Source organism: Zosterops lateralis (assembly GCF_965231275.1).
Source record: "Zosterops lateralis genome assembly, chromosome: 20".
Lineage (NCBI taxonomy): Eukaryota > Metazoa > Chordata > Aves > Passeriformes > Zosteropidae > Zosterops > Zosterops lateralis.
In genome coordinates, this window is record NC_139780.1 from 5,579,508 (window position 1) to 5,599,870 (window position 20,363).

Genomic DNA, 20,363 nt, shown 5'->3' on the forward strand with positions numbered 1-20,363 from the left:
TTCCCCCGCGAACAAACGCCGGTCACGGGGCCATGTGGAGAACTGAAACCGGGAACCACCTCTGGCCCAGCACAAAGGGCCCGGCTGGGGCCACCCGCAGGGCTTTCTGCTCAGGGCTTCCAGAGGGACGGAGCGAGGGATCCGCCACTCGTCCCCTCCCCTGGGCACGGACCCGCAGCCTCCGCGGGCACCGACCCCTTCAGCCTCTCTCCAGCCTCTCCTTCCCCGGCGGGAGGTGTCCGCTACCTCCATCCCTCCCTCACGGCACCTCGGCCGCGCCTTTCCCCTCGGGGCGGGCGGAGGCGGCGGCACCACCTCGGCCGGGGGCTGAGCACCCCTCAGCCTGGGGCTGAGCACCACCTCAGCCGGGGCCGGAGCACCACCTCGGCTGGGGGCCGGAGCACTCCTCAGCCAGGGCCGGAGCACCCCTCAGCCAGGGCCGGAGCACCCCTCAGCCGGGGCCGGAGCACCCCTCAGCCGGGGGCCGGAGCACCCCTCAGCTGGGGCTGAGCACCCCTCAGCCGGGGCCGGAGCACCACCTCGGCTGGGGGCCGGAGCACCCCTCAGCCGGGGCCGGAGCACCCCTCAGCCAGGGCCGGAGCACCCCTCAGCCGGGGCTGAGCACCCCTCAGCCGGGGCCGGAGCACCCCTCAGCCGGGGGCTGCAGCGGCGGCGCCCCGGGGCCGTGAGGGAAGGGCGGCTCCCGCTCCGTGTCCCGCTCCCCAGGGCTGCCCGCCGGCAGCTCCCCCGGGCCGCCCCCGCCAGAGGGCGCTGGCGGCGGCCCCGGGACCGCCGAGTTTGAAAAGTGCCGGTCCGGGCGGAGCAATGGCGGCAATGGCGACCCCGCAGGTGAGCGCTGAGGGCTCGGGGGTGGCAGCGGGGCGACCGGCGCCTTAGGGAAAGGCGGCACCCGCGCCTTTTGGGGTTCCCTGCCCCCCTTGGGCGTCCCTGTACTCTTTCGCGGTCTCTCCATCCGTGCTCCACCGGGAAAGCGCCGCACCCCCTCCGCCCTTTGGGGGTCTTTCGCGGGGAAAGCACCGCTCCGCCCTTCGGAGGTGCCTCCATCCGTGTCCCCGCCGGGAAAGCACCGCGGCCCTGCTCCCTCTGGGGGTCCCTGTGCCCTTTGGGGGGTCCCTCCATCCATCCCCCCGCCGGGAAAATGCCGTGTCCCGCCCCGCCGGGAGCTCCGGCTGTGGCGAGGGGCTTCACGCCGCTCCGCTCCGCTCCATGGCCGCGCCCCGAGGAGGTGCGAGAGGGTGTGGGGAGCTGGTGGGGTCCCCTAAAAATGTCCCTGTCCGCCTGAGGGACATGGGGTTCGGGCCAAGTCGATGCCTGCTGGGGAAATCTCTGGGTGTCGCGGAGATGGTGGAGGCGAGGCGCTGCGGGGCCGGGAGGGCAGCCAGGCTCCGCGCCGGGAACACAGCGGAGAGGGGGAGATGTCCTGCCCTCTTCCCTTGAGACTAAAGTTTCAAGCCTAATCTGGGAAAGAAGGGACAGAGAGACCGACACAAAGAGCGCTGGCTCCGCCTGACCGGGTTCTTCCCATCATCGGGCTCGCTGCTTCCCACCCTCAGCCTTGGGCTTGGGAAAGCTCCAGGCAGGACCACAAGTGTCTTTTTCCTAAGTTAGCCGTGACTTTTTCTTGTAAGACGTGAATGTGGCTCTCCGACGTGGGTCTCATTGCTAAAGCACAACGTTGCTGTGAAAGATGGGATTTAAGATGTCCTGAGAATGTTTGGGCTGCAGGGAGGATGGCAGCCTCACCACTGGCTTGTTAAATCAAATTATAAATCAATTTCTGTGTTAGTGCTCAAAGTGTAAAGGCCAGGTCTTTGCTCTGGGTTTTGTGCAGGTGAAACTAATTTCCAAGCTGGGCATAACTGATGGGATCTTCCTGGCTGCCATCCAGAGGATTAAGTGTAACTCATACTGCTGAAATTTTTGCTAGTTAGAAAGCAGTCTGGATACTTGGGTATGACACGAGCCTGGCAGAAGCCCTGGGTGAGCTCCAGTATCCCCATTACAAGTGCCAAAAACAAGCCAAGTTCAGCTACTTTGGGTATTTCTCTGCAAGCTGTAGATGCATTTCAGGCTTGTATTGGAGACTGACCTTCCTGGGGAACCCAAGAACAGCTGCAGCACAGGCTGTGGCAGTGTCCTGACACCCCCCTGAAATTCCTGAACCAGAAGGCAAAATGGCTCAACTCAAATGCAATTTTTTCTTTCTCATGCTTCTCAAAAATGGAGGATTTTATCTTTCTGGTGCAAACAATGTTGACATTATGACATATTACCCTCTGAACCGCAGAGAGGAAGATGCGGAAGTGAAACATGTTACATTCTAGATATACTTAGAAATTTAGCCTATGCATTAACTGATGTTCAGATTAGCTTTTGGCAGAGGCTGATGGGGAGAAAGTTGATCTGAGAACTGCTGAGACTTACCTGTTCTCTGAATCAATACCCAGAGCTTTGTATTCAGCACCTTTTATTGGTATTACTGTTGTGCCACTGCTCATTCCTTTGCTCTGAGTGCATCCAAGGGGGGAAATTCTTACACCCATTTGCATAGTTTGGATAGAGGATGAATCTATGTGCTTTTATTAGTTATTTAATTGAGAATTGTAACCATCAAACTCCTTTTAGTAACTTGCTACAGACTGGATAAAGAGCTTTTTCATTTTCCAGCTTAGGGCTGGTAAAGGTTGCCTGTGACTCAGGAACTCCATGATTCAAGTTCTTCCTCACAAAAACTTTGGATGTCTTTCAAAGCTCTGGCTTAGATCCTGGCTTTACTAATTGGGCGAGAACTTCCTGGAACCAGGATGTTAGTCTGAACCTTTTTGTTTTGTTACCAATCTGAACAACTCCTATTTTGGCTATTGTGGCCAAAGCTTGGATTTAGGCCAACTTTTAAAATGGATTTTTTTTTTCCTTTTTCTTTGTGCTATTGGACTGAAATTGTAGCAAAAACTAATCAAGGATGTTTGGTTGAGTCTTTGATTAGGTAGTTGTTTCTGGAGGGAGCTTTGGATGCACAGCACACTCTGGAAGTGTTTTAATGTACATGAGTAACACAAAGCCAGTGTGGTTTGTTGTTGGAAATGTGGTCAACCAGTGACAGTGTGTGAAAACAAGTCAGCATTCTCGAGCCCTGTCTTTAGGCACTGATGTGCTCTGTGATGTTAAGCCAGTTACTGTAGCAGTGTTTGACCTTTTTTTTTTTTGCATTTAAGCCAAGAGTGTGAGTTATTAATGTAAAGTCATGAATGCATTCATTGCTTTGGATGCCTTAAAGCTGCTGTTCCTGTTGAAGAGAGAAGCACAAGCTTTTCCTTGGATGTGTTTTGGTGTTGGGTAGCACCCTTTGCAGCTCCTGTGTGAATCCAGTATTTATTTGGGCAGTTAGATAAACCTCTGCTCTGCCCAAACTGGGTATGTCCAGAGTCTGTGACAGAGCAGCTCTGTACAGAGCTGTTGCTGAGCCATATATCACTAGAACAAGCAGTATTGGAAAAGATATAAAACAAAGCCCAGGACAAGCATGAATGTCACTAATGCTACTCAAAATAATCAGTGTTTAACACAGCCTTTAGAGAACAGAGATTGGGACACCAGTCTGCTCACCATTTCAGACACAGCAGACAGTCAAACTTATTCTTCTGCTTGTTCATTTGTAGAAACAGCTGTAGGGCTTGTGTTTTCCTTCTTCAGGGACAACAGCTGAGAGTTAACACATGTTGTAGCATTCCTAAAGCCTCTAACAGATTAGCTGAGCTGTGTCTTTGAGCAGCCAGCATCAAGGCATAATCAGATAAAAATCTGTATCTAAAAGATCATATTGATAAAAGTTAATGTTGATCAGAACAAGAGCAAATATTGGCTGAGCTTTGATTCTTGAAGAACAAAGATGTGTGTAGACATTAAATAACAAGGGGACAAGTAAGATGAAGGGTTTTCTCCATTATGGTTTAAAATCAAATTAAGGCATGTTAAGATCAAAGTTGTGTTCTGTCTTCTGCAATTGAAATGTAGGTTTGTCTTCTTGACAAATTGGTGAAAAAATCAACTTCAGAATTTCTGAATGAAATGAAGGAGTGGAATCTTTTGAGGGTATTGCTGCAGTGTTGTAAAAATGGTTGGACAGTGTTCTCTCTGAAATCCTCTTGCTCAATGCTCTTGGGCTACAGGGCAGCTCTCTCTTGCAGCTGGGCAATGGTGTGAACTTAATGGATCCAAGCTTCCAGCAGAAACTGGAGGGTGAGAAGGAGCTGCTTCGCCGGGCTATACAGAAAGAACTGAAGATTAAAGAGGGAGCAGAAAACCTGCGCAAAGCCACAACAGACAGAAAGAATCTCGTTCACATCGAGCACATGCTGAAATCTTCCAATCGAAAACTGGAGCAGCTGCATTGGGAACTTCAGGAGCTCAATGCAAAGATTGTGATAACAGACAAAGAGGAGAGTATGACAGGTAGGTCTTGGATCATGATTGACTGGAACATTCTGTTAGAGTGCTTCAATCTCTAGAGATAGTGAATTGATAGAGCCTTCTATTGAAGGTTCATGAGTAGTGGGAGCCTCTTGCTATTTAGCTGATGAAATTGTCTATGGTATAAAAGGTTCAGAATGGTGCTATAAAGGTGAAAGGAGGTGTAGGGAGAAAACCAGCTGAGAGTGGTGGGCGTGGGCAATATTCAGGAGTAGGTTGTAGGTGGAATTGAAGAGATTTGAATAGAATTTCTGAGCAGTTGAACATCCAAGTATTTTATAGGATGAATGATTATAAAATGGGAAGAGTGCTTTTTAGGATGGATTCATTGATAAATTAAGAAATATTTACAGATATGAGCTTGAACTTTATTTGAAAGTGCTTCCCAGTCTGTTTTGTATACAAGACCTTTTTGTACCTTATTTTATAGCCTGACTTTCCTTTGCAGAGTCACCCATCTATAACCCAGTGAAATGAAACAAGACAAGATGACTAATGGTATCGATTGTGTTGTTTGTGCAGATGGATCTGTATCTCCAGATCCCTGTCTCTGGGAGAGAAACCCAGACCCCAGGGCAAGGAAGGTTGAAGCTTTGAAAAAGCAGCTGCATGTTGAAATGAAAGTGAAACAAGGAGCTGAGAACATGATCCAAATGTATTCAACGTCCAAGGTAAGCAGGAATAAAGAGCCATTTGGGAGCATGGATTACTGGATCAAAATTTGTATTTTAAGTCTATACAAAAATGTCTCTCTGATAATTGACGTGGGAGAGAAATTAATTTCAAAGCTTGCTTTCCTGAATCCCAGCTCTGTACTTTGAGTCTCGGCATAAAGACAGCATGTAAGGGTAGTATAAATTTACGTTAAGTCACTGACAAGGAAAGAAAGCCAAGAAAGCTTTGGTGTTGTAACTGAGTTAGTTGGTGTGATGTTTTGATACAACTGAGTTGTTTAGGATAAAGACAGAATGTGGTATCTCTTTATGTGAGAAAAATTTTCACAGGTTTACTGGATTCATATTCATCTCATTTTTTGAGTTTGGCATAATCGTATTTAAAAGTCAAAAGATAATTTAAAACATTTCAAATCCAAGCTTATTGTGAAGCTGAATTCAATAAGACCAGCAGTGTTAAGAGGGCTGTGGTGTTTTTATTTGTTCAAAACCTCTGCTCACAGAACACCATAAGTGCAGTTAACCAGGGAACAAGAAGTCTCAGTGACTGCAGGATTTGTTATTAACTGGGCACGTCCTTGACCTCTCCTTTCCCTCTGCAAATGGAGATCCTGATCTCAGAGCCCTCAATCCTCACTGGTGCCTCCTTTACATAACCACTTGTGTATTCCATTCCAGAGTCAGTTTTGACCCTTTGTGCAGGTACCACCTCACCCTCATATGTGAGGACATCATCATCACGCATTTTTAGTGATCATGGCTCTCTCTCTGCATCTGATTCATTTCGCCAGGAGCGGAAGCTGTTGGCTACAGCTCAGCAGATGCTTCAGGACAGCAAGACAAAGATTGAAATAATCCGCATGCACATTGGGAAGGTATCTCAGTCAGCAGGAGGGATGGAAGATACAGTGGATCCAGCAGGTAACATGCTTTAAGTAACTGATACAGCCCACAACAGCCCTAAGATCCACAGTACTTGGCTGATTTTTATCCTTGCCATGTTTTACCTCCCAAATGGCCAGTGAGGATGGGGACCCCCATCAGTTCTTTGGAGCTGCGGATTGAGGAGCTGAGGCATCACCTGCGCATTGAAGCTGCTGTAGCTGAGGGGGCAAAGAATGTGCTGAAGATCCTGGGGGGGAGTCGGGTACAGGATCGCAGGTTTTTGGCTGAGGTAAGCAGACATTGCTCAGACCTTCTTGAGAGGGCGGTTTCATGACCCCACATTAGTTATTTAACATGAATGAGCAGGGTTAACCAAGTTACTAATTTAAGAATTCTTGTCTCTCTGTCGAGACAGACTAGGATCACTTTTCCTTCTTTGGATAGCATTCCTTGCTTTGGTGAAATTTCTCAGGAACATCAGAAGTGACACTGGTGGGGGGTTCAAGCTCTATGGGAAAATATTTTGTCTTTGGCCTGTATTAGCAAGATGATGTTGTCTTGTTGGTTTTTTTCTAAGCTTACTCTGGTTCATAATATCTGGTCTGAGGCGCTACATGGAAATTTTCTGCCTGTTTTCTGTTCTTCACGCTGGTAGGCTCAGGGTCGTTTGCAAGAATCCTCTCAGAAGATTGATCTGCTGCGCTTCTCCCTGGAACGTCAGCTCAGTGAGCTTTCTCCTGATCACCCAAAAAGAGCACTCATCAAACAGGAGCTCGTAAACACTTCCTCCCTGGGAGCCCGGCATGGCAATATTCAACCCACTTCAGTCATCAAACCTACAGCCCTTACAGGTAAAGGGATCCTGCATGACATGTTGTGAGGAGGGCAGAGAGAAAAATGAATTCTATTTCTTCTCATTGTTATGTGGACACTGGATTTTCTAGGAGCTGGACTTCTGTCTTCTAGGTCAGGCAGAGCTTTCTGAGCATACAGATTTGCAATCTATTAATCTGAAGTTAATTTAAACTATTAGCCAAGAAATCATGAATCTGAGAAATTCTGGGACCTCTTTGAGGTCAGATTGGCTGGAATCACTTTATCTTTTACATAATAATATTCCTTATTCTCCTAAAATTCCTCAGGAACACTGGAAGTGAGACTGATGGGGTGTCAGGATCTATTGGAAAATGTTCCAGGACGTTCCCGAATGACAAGTTCTTCTCCTGTCTGTGGCAGCCCAAGTGATTTGAGGTCCCTTTCCCGGACACGAGTTGGGCTGGGCATCCATGGCCGTGGTGTTGCAGGAAAATACCGGAATGAAGAGCCATGTAGTGAGTACAGGGTTCCCTTTTGACCTGCCTGTGGCATATCAGAGCAAAGGGGCTTCTCAGTGGGTCAGCCTGGTATGAACGTTGTTACAAGAAACCTGATTTCTGCAGAACTAAGAGAGAATGAATTGCATTATGCCTGGTCCTCCTAGAAATTGGAATCTCCAGAAAATTGGTTGGGATGTCCACCTTCAGCATGAGAGATTTTCTTTGGTAAAACGTTATAATCTATGTTCCCTCCTTTGTCCAGATGAGGTCCTTGCTGTGCTCAAAGTGGACAATAAAGTGGTTGGCCAAACAAGCTGGGGACCAGTTAATAACCAGGCGTGGGATCAGACCTTTGCCATTGAGCTGGACCGGGTAAGTCTGCCTCAGATTCATGTGGTGTTTGTTTTTCCATTTAACCTTACTTTGCTTGTTTAGCTGCCATTCCACTTAGCTCAACTCTGTATTGCTGCTGTCCCCATGTCCTTTGATTTGTCAGTTAGCTTGGCCTTCCCCTGAAGGCAGAGCATCTCTGCTAGACATGCAACTTGAGCAGCATCTGCTGTCCTTATCTCCTCATCTGACCAGTTTTATTTCATCTTATCAGCAATGTAGTTCTTAGGGAGCCAAGACAGCAACTTCCAAGAGGGCTTGTAGCTAAGAACATCTAAAATCATCAAAAGCAGGGAACAGAAGCACTAAAGAAGTTTTTCATGCCTACTCTTTAGTTTACTGATTTTATTTTATTTTTACAAATACGTGTTCAATTTCCAGATCATGGAGCAGTATGTAATTATTCTGGCTTTGTTTTTTTGTCCCCCCACCATTCACCCATCCCACCAGTCTCGTGAGCTAGAAATTGCAATTTATTGGAAAGATTGGAGAGAACTCTGTGCAGTGAAGTTTTTACGTTTGGATGACTTTCTTGATAATGAACGTCATGGGATGTGCCTCTCGCTGGAGCCCCAAGGAATGCTTTTTGCAGAGGTATAAATGTAAGCTTTGTTTCTTTTTCAGAGAATTCTGTCTGTTTAGGGTGTCTGCCCTGAAAACACTTGTTCAACCCAGAATACAAGGAATAGAAGGAGTAATAATCTAGAAGGATGGAATGATACCTGAAATCCTCTTGTATCAGTAGCCCATATGAAAATAAAGAACAACACGATGTAATAGAAGTGCACATGCTATAGCCTGGAGTGACTCTTGAGCTGCTCCACTGTAATTATGTGTGTGTGTACTGTGAAATCCGTTCTTTTTTATTTGCTTTCATTATGAGTCATTGGTGGCACTTTAATTAAACATATGGCTTAATGGTCAGGATTGAATCACAGAAACTGTAGAATCAGAGATCTAAACTCCCTCTGGCTATGCTTATTTTATCATCTTTCTGAGGCTAATAATAGTTTGAAGTACCATCAATGTAGAGATCATCTTGATAATCCCTTAAAAGCTGCAGTATTTTCTCCTTTGTGTTGTGATGAAAGTTCCTGTTGTCATTCCAAAGTAGGATCTGAACCTCATGTACCAAAATTTGCCTCCTCTCTCTGCCTTCTTGTTTTTTGTGGTTGGTTTGTGGTGTTTGGTTTTAGTTTTTTTTGTTTTGTTTTGTTTTTACTTCTGTGCCATGAACTAGTGTGTCTGTTATTCTACAGATGGGTGTGTTCTTTATGCGTGGCTTCACAAATTAGATAAAGTTTTTGGGAGATACAAATTGGTCTTAATTCTGGGGGTTTTCCGAATTTCAGGTAGCAGATAATTCCAATCTCTAAACCCACAATTGAAGTAGCAGCTGTGTAGAGAGTGAATTTGGAATAACCGAGTCTGGGAGTGACTCAAAACTTACCAAACAGATAGGAATGGAAATTTTGATGAGAAAAAAAGCTTGTGTGAAAATTTAGGTTTACAATTTAAGTGGAGAATCCTGACAAATCCCTTTTGCTTCTCTGTCAGGTGATGTTCTCTAATCCTGTTATTGAGAGGAAGCCAAAACTGCAGCGACAGAAGCGCATTTTCCCCAAACAGAAAGGTGAGTTGCTGGAGAAGTGACTGTCCAGGGTAAGAGCATGGGTTTGCACAAGCAGATTCAGCTGTCCTACTCAATCTGGGAGATGTTAAAACTCTTACTTAAAATTGCTGTATATGTGGAAGTTTGTTTAGTCACATGAAGTGCAGGCAGTCTGGCTGCAGCACCATGTGTAATGTAGTATTGTCATGGTGCTGTTACTCACAATTAACATTGCTAGGAGGAATTAATTGCTAGTTATTTAACAGACTACTTAGCTCTGGGGCCTCCAGCATAAGAAGGACATGGACCTCTTGGAGCAGGGCGGGCCACCAGGATGCTCAGAGAGCTGGAGCCCTCTGCTCTGGACACAGGCTGAGAGAATTGGGACTGTTCAGCTCAGAGAAGGCTCTCAGGAGAGCTTGGAGCCTCTCCCAGTGCCTTAAAGAGGCTCCAAGAAAGCTGGAGAGAGACTTTGGACAAGGATCTGGAGTGACAGGACAAAAGGAGAATGGCTTCCCACTAGCAGGGCAGGATTAGATGGGATACTGGGAAGAAATTGTTCCCTATGAGAGTGGTGAGGCACAGGTTTCCCAGAGAAGCTGTGGCTACGCCATCCCTGGAAGTGTCCAAGGCCAGGTTGGACGGGGTTTGGAGCAAACTGGAATGGTGGAAGATGTCCCTGCCCATGGCAGGATTTGAATTAGATGGTCATTAAGGTTCCTTCCAGCCCAAACCATTCCATGATTCTATAAGAAGATCCAGGACTCAAACTGTACTAATTTAACCAGCCATGCTGTTACTGATGAACAGATATTGGAAGGTTTTCTGGAAAACTCTGAATTACAGAACACTGTAGCATGAACAGGCTACTGACTATCTATCAAGTCTCTAGAGCTGTCATCTCAGATTTAAGAGATCTATGGACTGGAATAGCTTGCATACTTTCTTATTTTTCTGCAAATTCTTTCTTGTGAAGCTGAATAAGGTTAAACTTTACATACAGAGCTTTTGTGGCAGTGGGGATAAATGAGATTTTATATTTATACTCTTCAGGAAGTTGTAAAAATAATGAAAATATCCCAAATGTTTTACTCTTTTTAACACATTTTCAGAAACTTCCTGTTAACAGGCTGCATAATTAAAATGTAGTGTTGAAAGAGAAGAAAACCTGACTTGAAGTAAAATAAATTTTTAATGTTCTATTCAATTTCAATTTGAAGATTGTTATGGTATTATATGGAGCTGAACTTAGGTGAAATAGCAGATCTGTTTCATCATCATCATTAATCTTTATTCCCGGGAGAAAAACCCATTCTCCCAAGGGTGAGCTACACTTTTGGGGTAACCCCCAGGTGTTTGGTTGAAAACTAGAGTTTAACACTACGTGAGACTGTAATTTGTTTGTTGTAATCTTACTGGTAATTTGACTCTGACTCCTCCAGGGAAGGAATTTCTCCGAGCTCCTCAAATGAACATGAATGTTGCAGCCTGGGGTCGCCTGATGATGAGTTTCCTCCCTCCCTGCAGTTCCATCAGTACTCTGAGTCCCCCACTTCATGATCCCAATGGCACAGACTTTCCTCCAGTTTCCCCACAAAATCATGGTGATTCAGTGGCCAAATTGAGTAGGTGAGTGATGTCCTGAGTGTTGTGTAACACTCTGGAATGGGCGTGGGGTAGATCTTAAAATTCTGTAGCACCTTATTGGGGTGGAAGAAGACACTGATGAGAAAAACGTATCTGTCTAAAAAAAAGATATACAGTTTCTGTGTTCTAAAGGAAAGAAATTTCCATTCATTAAATGTCTTCACTGGTACAGTAACTGATCTGTGCAAGGTCACCATGTGATTGTTGTGATAAAAATGCACTCTGCTTTCATGAATAATCTAGCACTCAGAAGGGACATAGCTGAGATTTTGAATGTGCTATAGAGGAAAATTTCCCCCAAGGTATATTTTTTAAAATTGAATCAGTTATTCTCTAAAGGCATTCTTCCCACTGAGGCACAGGACATAGGAAAGAAAAAAAAAATTACTCAGTTACTGTGTTGCTATTAAAATCAAGATTTCTTTAAATTCTTGACTTATTTCTACATACCTGTGTTTCATTAATTTTATGGCATCAGAGAGCCAGTATTAGAATTTGAGTCTAACCAACTTTTAATTAATTTATGAGAGAAAATGTTTTGTTGGTACTTAACAGACTTATGATGTGAGTCAGGGAGTCCTGTTGTCCAGTGGTTTGGACTGAATTAGCACACCAGAGGTGATGCAAAGGTGTCTGTGTACAATGCTCTGCCCTAAGGCAAAATCTCCTTCAATTCTGTCTTACAAATGCAGTGACTTCCCTGTGGCTAAGCTTACATTTGCTGATGAAGCACCACCCAAGCCTCCACGCCTTTTTCTGATGGCCAACTCCAAGGAATCAAGGCCATCTCCTGCAGATTCTCCGGTAATCATCTGGGCTAATTTGGAATGTTGTCTTTGCTGGTTGGTGCTCTTTTAAGCCCCTGTTCCTCTTATTTGTTTATTACTGAAGAAATATAGTCTACTTTAGGCAGGTGCTTCATTAGCTGGCTGATCTCCAGGAATTCAAAATCCAGTGAGCCATTTTGGCATGGAGTCTTCAAAAAGAGTTGCATTTCCACCCCCCACACCTTATTTTTTAAAAATTATAACTTGCTTTTCTTGAAGAAGCAAAATTCGGCATTGGGAGTTCAGGGCAAGAGTACAGAACAGACTGACAGACTGCACAGAGAAAGCAGGGAAGGAGGGTAAGCAAGACTTTCAGGAGCAAATTAGGTTTTTTGTCATTGAAGAAACTGAACAAAACCAAGAGCAGCTCTACTTTTCTGACAGGAAGGAGCAGGAAAATTGCTTTGAGCAGTAAAATGACCTGTTCTACCACATTTTACCCTTTTTCATTTGGTTTTTATGATAGAGGAAACTGCATTCTTTGATCATTGTGACTCTTGACATGAGATGGCATTTTCTAGGAAGTAAATGTTCTATCCTAGACTTTTTAAAGTATTTCTTTTAAAATATTTGACCCTATAAAATCATTATAGATGGGAATAGTTTTGTGTGCTCATAGATAATCTGTTTTTATGCTACTTACCTTCAAGCAGAGGCAATGACTGTCTGCAAGAATATGTCTGTGGTTGTGCTGGATCCTGGCAAAGGAGAAAAATTGGATGTGGGTGTTCAGGAGACGTGGTAATTTCAGAGAATGACCCACTGTATTTTTCTTTTTCCTCCTAGTGCCTGAAGAGGCTACATGTTGAGGAAAAGTCTTGCAGCACTTGTGTAACAGGATTTCCGGTCCCAGCGCCTCCAAGGTAACCGTGGATAGCATGGGTTGTCTCAGGTCACAGATTAAGGAGTCAGATTTTTGAGCATGAAGTCTAAAATTCTGCTCAAGGTGTGCTTTGGTTTCTCAGCAGCAAATTCTTAATGCTGAGTGTGAACAATACAATGGAAAATCTGCTCTGAACTTCACTTGTTTAAATGTCTGCCGTGTCTTATCTGTTCATTAACCCAAATAGTGAGCCTATTGTTAGACTCTGCATTGCAGTGTAAGAGGTGATTTAGTAGAAGGTAAAGTAATTTAGCTGCCTTCAAGGGCTTCCTTGTGTTTGAAGTACTGTGGTGTAGTATATTTAGATGTGTCTATGTGCTAAGTAATACATTCCAGAACTACTTTTGGCATCCCTCACACTCTTCTATTTCTGTTGATTTGCAGTACATTGTCTCTCATTAGGATGAGAGGCATAAAACAGGAAGATGATTATAGTCTGTGGCACTTATACTGATACATTTCATATTTAACAGGGATACACAGCAGTAAAAATAACCAAGACAAGTAAAAAACCAGTTTACTGCTGTTGGCCAAAGACTGACTTAAAAAGCGAAGACAGCAAAATCTTTATGGACAGATACTCAATACTCAGCTTTTCATTTCACTTTACTGGAGGAGTATGGAGTATCTGTTGCCTTTTAAAAATGATCCTGGACTAAAGCATTTAGGGTGTAGGTTGTTCTATTATTTGCAAGCAATTTCATAGCCTGAGTTTCCTTGATAACACCTTGTGGCTGACATAACATTCTATAGCATCTCTTTATTCAGCTGTTTTCTTCTAAAATGTTGTCTGTTGTCCCAGTGTGTTTTATTTTCAGTTCCTGCTTGAGAACTTCTATTCTTCTTACACCCTTGTACTCCTAGCACTGTAGACATGTTCATTTCTGATTACAATTGCTGCTGAGCCTGCTCAAAGGAGAGTAGGTGAACTGGAGTTTTACTATCCCAAGGATGGGGGTGGAGAGGAACTAGTCCTGTTGTTGAAAGTAACTGAGAGAACAAGCCTAGAAGAGTCAGAATTGTTGTTCCTGTTGCCAGTACAGGTGGAAGTCGGACTGATGCCAATTTCTTTACATCAGGGTTGCCTTCTTCCTTCTTAAGTGGCAGAACAGCAGCACAAGTTTTAGTTGTCAGGATTAGGTGAGGGGTGGTTGGCACAGCTGATTGCTTTCCTTTTTGCTATAAAGAGCTTCTTCCCTTGACACAAACACACAATCCTTTGTTATTTGCTCATGCATCTCTTGGATACTGTCTCTTCTCTGTTTTTCTGCAGGAAAAGGACAGTTCAGCTCGAGGATTTTCACTGCATCGCTATGCTGGGCCGTGGCCACTTTGGGAAGGTAGTAGAGAAGTACATTGTGGAGGAGGGCAGTGGTTGTGACAATGGGGCTCTGCCTGGAGGTCTGAAGAGAAATATTGCAGTATAGGAGAGATCTGTTGCAGTGCAGATACAGAACAAAAAGCCCAGCCCAGCCACAAACCCAGCCTACCCACACAAGCAGCTGGTAACTGTTGTTAACAGTCAAAATTGCTGAGTATTTGTGACTTCAAAGCCTGGAGAAAGCTGTCCTGAGAGTGCTAAATCAAGACATACCATTACCATTCCTTTCATGATGATCACTAGTGGAAGAGCTCCATTCCCCAAACTGTGGATAGCTCCCTCTGTGAGAACTCTGAGGTGCTCCTAAAGCACTGGGCCAGGTGTGATAGTACTGTTTGGGAGAAGGACATAACTTACTCTGACATCCTTCTGGACTGCTGCAGCACAAGGAGCAAAACAGAAGTGCTCTGTTTTTCGAGTTCCTTGAGTTTGGTTTTGGAGATGACTGTCTGGAGTGGATGGAAATAGTTGGCGTCAATTTGACTTAAAGTAATCTGATAAGGAAATATGTGATCATTTGAAGTACAGCTTTTCTCTTGTGTTTTAGGTGCTGCTGGCCCAATACAAGGCAACTGGGAAGCTCTATGCCATCAAAGCCTTGAAGAAAAAAGACATTCTTAGGAGAGATGAAATTGATAGGTAAGCTTTGTTTAGCGATGGTACTGCTGCCAGTAATCAAATGTTAGCAGGGATGGTGTGTACTGGCTGTGGTACTCTTAAGGTTAAATGTGACCTTAAGACTTGGATAACTAAAATCAGAAATAAGGAAACTTAGAATGGTATCTGACTTTTGTAAGAATGACACCTGAAGAACACTCTAAAACTCAAGGTTTGGAAGTATATAAGATAAATATTATATTAGCCCTCACTCTTAATTTCTCTAACTTAAGATGTAAAGATTTTCTTCTTTGTCCTCTCTTTCTCAAAACAGGCTTTTCTGCTGAGTCTGTTTAACGTTTTCGTTCTTTTAATCCTGGCAGCTTGAACTGTGAGAAGAGAATATTTGAGGTGGTCAATTCTTCTGATCATCCATTCCTTGTGAACATGTTTGCATGTTTCCAGACCCCTCATCATGCCTGTTTTGTGATGGAATACACTCCAGGTGGGGATCTGATGATGCGCATACATGAAGATGTCTTTCCGGAGCATATGGCACAGTGAGTTAGAATTAGTCTTGTCTCCAGGGACTGTAAATTTTTTACTTGAATCTCATATATTGCCTGATAACTATTTCTGTCTTTTAGGTTTTATACAGCCTGTGTAGTGTTGGGGCTCCAGTTCTTGCATGAGAAGAAAATTGTTTATAGGTAATGCAGCAGAGACTCAAGACAGTTCAGCAACTTGAAGGTTGATTTTTCCTGTAGCTGTGTCTGGAGCTCACTCTCTTGCTGGGGTTTCTAATCTTTCTGCCTGTCTTTATTTTCCCTGTCACTATCAGCATGTTCATTGTGCTCACAGTAGAGAAAGTCACCTAGAAGCTATTCATCTGGCATGTTGCAGGTGATTAATCCTCTGTGACATGTCAATACATTCTGGGGGGCACCTGTAAGTCAATGCTTTCTTTTTCACTGGGGTAGTCAGGTAATTTGTCATGCTGTTGTGGGAGCTCTTTTCCAGATGAATAAGCTCCACTCAGCTCCAAGCTGCTTTGTGAGCCTTTCATTTAGGGGAAAGTATCAATCAATTAAGGGAAAACTTCCAAATAATGCACAATTAAACCAAATGTAGACTTTACTCAATCTAGATTTTATTCTCTTTATCAACATCTACCTCCTGCATCTTGCAAAAAAACCCATTTTGGGTGGAAATCCTCAGTCTTCATCCACTGTTTTCTTTCATCTTCTTTGCATGCAGGGACCTGAAATTGGATAATCTCCTTTTAGATGCTGAAGGATTTGTGAAGATTGCAGATTTTGGATTGTGTAAGGAAGGTGAGTAACTGGAGAAGCCGAAATGGAGCCGTCAGGATCAGTTTAGGATCTGGACTTTAGTAGATGTTTGTTTGTAACTTGTATTAATCCCCATTTAAAAAATTAAAGTCAAAAAAGCCAAACAACAAAAAGCACCTCACCTATCTGGCCATGCTGAATTTGGGAAGAATACCTTGTGTTATCTTCAAGAGACTTACGAAAGCATTTAAAATGTGCTTTTTTGCTCAAAGGAGCCAGAATATAGGATAATATAAAACATGAAAATGAGTAAATGAGCAGTGGAACATGCAGGAAGTTCCCTTGGGTTTGCTGGTTTTTTAAGCATTGTCTGCATATTTGTTATTTGGAGTCTTTGGGGGCTTCAGGTTTCACATGTCTCACTTCCCCTTGCCCAGGTAACAACGTTAGGTGACAAACTACATCTTTCAGGAGGTGGGGCTGCATCAGATCCATTCAGGAACTTGTGCTGGATTTAACCAAAATGTCCTTTTCCTACAGGAATAGGTTTTGGGGACCGCACAAACACCTTCTGTGGCACCCCTGAGTTTCTGGCCCCAGAAGTGCTGACAGACATCTCATACACACGGGCAGTGGACTGGTGGGGCCTGGGTGTGCTCATTTATGAGATGCTTGTTGGTGAGGTAAGGCTAGCTTCCCTCAGAGGATCTCACTAACCACACTTGGGGACCTGGCCACCCCAGGTAAAATTCACTAACCAGGCTTGGGGACCTGGCCACCCCAGGTAAAATTTTGCTAAATGTAGCCAACTATTTATTAGTACTTCAGTTACATTTTTCTCATTCATAGTGCTTGCCAAACAGTAATTAATCCATACAACTCCCTGCTATTCTCATGCTTATTTAATAGTGAGGAATGGGTGCTATATGGGTTGAATAACAGAATGTCCCAATTGCAGTCACCATTCCCTGGAGATGATGAGGAGGAAGTCTTTGACAGCATTGTCAATGATGAAGTCCGGTATCCACGATTCCTTTCAACTGAAGCACTTTCCATAATCCGTAAGGTAAAGGGCTGATGGGTCTCTGGGAGCTTGAGGAATCTGCATTTACTGTGTAAGTGGATCCAGAGGGGCTTGATGAGGATTGTATAGTACTTGTGTGTGTAATCTGGAGCTGCCCACATAGGCTAAGGAAATATTAAACATTTGCACATATTTTCCCTTCCTTCTCTTTGCATAAATGCAATTCTTCTGTGTAAGAATGACTAAGCAGGCTGCTTACTGTTCCTGCTAAGTCTGGCACGGAGAAGTGTTAATTCAAGGGCAGAAATGTCAGAGCCATTCAGTGGAGAAGACTGGATTCAGGTTTTGAATGTGACCCCATAGTCACAGGTGCACAATTAAGCTGAGATGCTCCATGCAGTTTATGGCAGGTATCTTATTGCTGTTGGCAAGTTGTTTACAAGGAACTAGGTCTGAGTTATTCCTGGCAGATGATGACCTTGGTGCAAAGTGAAAATGAGGAAACACCAAGGGATCATTCCACCTCCTTTCTTTTGTTTTTTTTTTTCTCTGGAACATTATTTCTGTCCGTCCTTGTTCCCATTGTTTAAATTTGAACTGGTATTTCTGCAGCTGCTTCGGAAATGTCCAGAGCGTAGACTGGGAGCAGGGGAAAAAGATGCAGAAGAGATTAAAATTCAGCCCTTTTTTAAGGTAGGAACCTGGTTTATACCTCTCCCTTGTTTCTTGTGTTTGAGCAAAGAGTGATTTGCTCTCTGTTGGTATTGAGGGTTCCCTTTGTTTTCAGGGAGATCTTAGTGATAGTTTCTGTTGCACCTCATTGCTTCAGTCAGGAATACACATGACTCTTAAGAGAAATGGAGATTAAATTGTTTCATGTCAGGGGTATGCATCTGTTCCAGGCAAAGGTGTCACCATTCCTCCTCATTATTACTCATCTGCCCAAGTTTTTAGCCTTATAACCCTTGTCTGGCTTTGCACTGGAGCGAGAAAAGAACTTGGATGTCAGCAGAAATTGTTGGGATCTACAGATCTAACTGGCCACAAGTGAGCTATAGTTTTGTGCCTCCTAAAGACAGTTGTAGCTGTAAAAATACACTACATGGAATCTCTGCACTACCTCCTGTGCTCTTTGTTTTGGGGCTTTTTTCAGTTATTTTTTTTTTTTAAATTAGTAGAAATAAGACGTGTTGCAAATGATCCGTAAGGGAGGCTGCATTTCTCCCTCTGACTTTCACATTTCATAAATAATCCTTGTATCAATCTGGCCTGTTGCCTTCCTTTTCTTACAGGGACTTGATTGGGATGCCTTGCTTGCCAGGAGGCTGAAGCCCCCCTTTGTTCCCACATTAAGAGATCCAACTGACACCAGCAACTTTGATGAAGAGTTCACTTCCCAAAAGCCAATCCTTACTCCTCCTGAGGAGGTTTCTCTCCTAACCTGTAAGGAGCAGACTGTCTTCAAGGACTTTGACTTTGTTTCCAGACACCTTTTAGATGTGTGAATTCCTGGGCTATGAAAACGTGGAGAGATTGTTACCACCTTGAGAGAGCATAGAGAAGACTTTGCAGGGGCAGTGGAAAAGCCAACGGGATCTGTAGTACAGGTAGTGCTGATGATCTGTAATACAGGTAGGCCCCAGGATGAGGTGCCCTGCAAGCTGAATTAACCTGCTGTGGGTTTTCCAGCCTCATTTGTTGGAAGGATACTGGATGTCAATTATCTTTAAGGAATAATTAACGTTTGACTGGGTATATCTTCTTCTGTCATTGAATGTAGATGAAATTTGGAATTTAAGCTGAACTTGATGAAATCAAATCATCTCTGCAACCCAGGTTACTCTTTGCAAAAAGCCTGAGTAAGTAGTGTGACTTTTTAAAGTTGTAGCATAGTAGGGGAATGGCCACTGATTTTCTAGAGATTCCCTCCTGGTAATAATTTTATGCCATTTCCCACTCATAAAAATGTGTATGCCAGACAAGAAATGGACTTGAACACTACCAAGACAATGATGTTTGATAATGATCTAAGTGATTTATCATAAGGAAGTTGAATCTTTCTACTTAAGGTTGCCAGCTCTTAGCTATTGTTTTTAATGATATCAAACTCCACAGCTTTGCACTTTTTTTTTTCTTTTTTGAAAATAAAGTTACCTTTCCATATAATATATATTTAGCTTTTCATCTCCTTTGTGTCAGCTGAATGTTTCAGATCAGGGCTAACCAAAATGCTCAACAGGTAGAACTTTAGTTTTCTCCATAAATGCCAGTAGTAATATTTTCTTTCTTCCTGCCTTCTCACTCAGGTTGTCTGTCCACATATTGCACGGAGTCATCAGCTGTCAGAGACCAATGACTGCAGTCAGGTTATCTCTCCACAGATTTTATCAGTGTGTACGTCCTGTATAATTTTTTGGGACAACTAAATGATGACAGTCAATACTGGAAAAATCAGTGAGTTAAAGGTGATTTGACTGCCTCATAATCTCTCTTGGAATTATACTTGATAAGATACATTTTCATGTCTTAAATTCATAATGTTAGTTTATTGGGCAAAAAGGGAAGGGTTATTAGAGATAAGGCATCTGATGCAAACAAGGACATAAATCATTGCTCTTTCAGTTTGTCTTCACTAGATGGAGACAGGAGTGGGACTAAGGCAGCTGTGCTGTAGCTGGAGACAAGGATCTAGGGAATTGTTAAGCCAAGGCAGGTCCTAGTGCTTCAGGATTCAGTGAGGTAAGAGCTCTGTTCGTGCAAACCAGGGATATTTCACACTCAACCTAGAGTTTCTATTTTCAGAGCCAAGTCTAGCTGCTTTTGAAAATTCCTGTGTACAAACATCCTTTCTGCCTCCTGGTCACCCTGGCAGTGCACTGGCCAGTTTAGAGCAGGATACACATTTTCCTCACTCTTGTTTGAGTGGCAGTTGCTGTTGGCCCCTGTGGTGTGTTTTGTGGCTTTAGTTCAAGGCCACTGTACCGTGGGAGGCAGCACAGTGGATTGTTAGCACAGGTGAAACCTAGAACTTGGGTTTGAAGAGAGAGTCACAGAGAATTTAAAAATGCGTATTTAATATTTTATTTTATAATTTATGGTTGAGTTAAAAAAAAAGGTAAATTAACATCCTGGTGTACTTTAAAGAAATACCAAACAAAGCAAAACTGCTTTGAGCTGTTGCACCTGCTGATTAACTTCCAGTTAACTGATACATGAAGAACCAGGAACTGCAGTGTGACAGATGATCCACCCTTTAGCAGGTACCACAGCAACACAAGCAAACTGCAGAATCCTTCTGAATGGTGTAGCAGCTTTACAAAAACAATCCTTAGTGTTCTGATATC

At 43.7% G+C, this 20,363-nt stretch overlaps 1 protein-coding gene across 3 annotated transcripts; it reads left to right on the forward strand.

Annotated features, from left to right (window-relative positions):
- Positions 1-780: 780 nt before the first annotated feature.
- Positions 781-19,366, forward strand: PKN3 (protein kinase N3). 3 transcript variants are annotated; one of them, XM_083875885.1, is made up of 22 exons: positions 781-849; positions 4,209-4,473; positions 5,014-5,162; positions 5,957-6,086; positions 6,188-6,339; positions 6,706-6,901; positions 7,193-7,381; positions 7,629-7,738; positions 8,207-8,350; positions 9,314-9,389; positions 10,811-10,997; positions 11,708-11,819; positions 12,629-12,705; positions 13,999-14,065; positions 14,654-14,745; positions 15,087-15,263; positions 15,351-15,413; positions 15,961-16,037; positions 16,536-16,678; positions 16,954-17,061; positions 17,632-17,712; positions 18,312-19,365. In XM_083875885.1, exons 1-22 carry the CDS (start codon positions 826-828, stop codon positions 18,522-18,524), a joined length of 2,832 nt encoding a protein of 943 aa, XP_083732011.1. In that variant the 5' UTR covers positions 781-825; the 3' UTR covers positions 18,525-19,365. The 3 variants fall into 3 exon arrangements, with proteins under 3 accessions (XP_083732011.1, XP_083732010.1, XP_083732012.1); XM_083875884.1 differs by having other exon boundaries at positions 818-849; positions 4,191-4,473; positions 18,312-19,366; XM_083875886.1 differs by lacking the exons at positions 781-849; positions 4,209-4,473; positions 5,014-5,162 and adding an exon at positions 5,769-5,867 and having other exon boundaries at positions 18,312-19,362.
- The last annotated feature ends 997 nt before the right edge of the window (positions 19,367-20,363 follow it).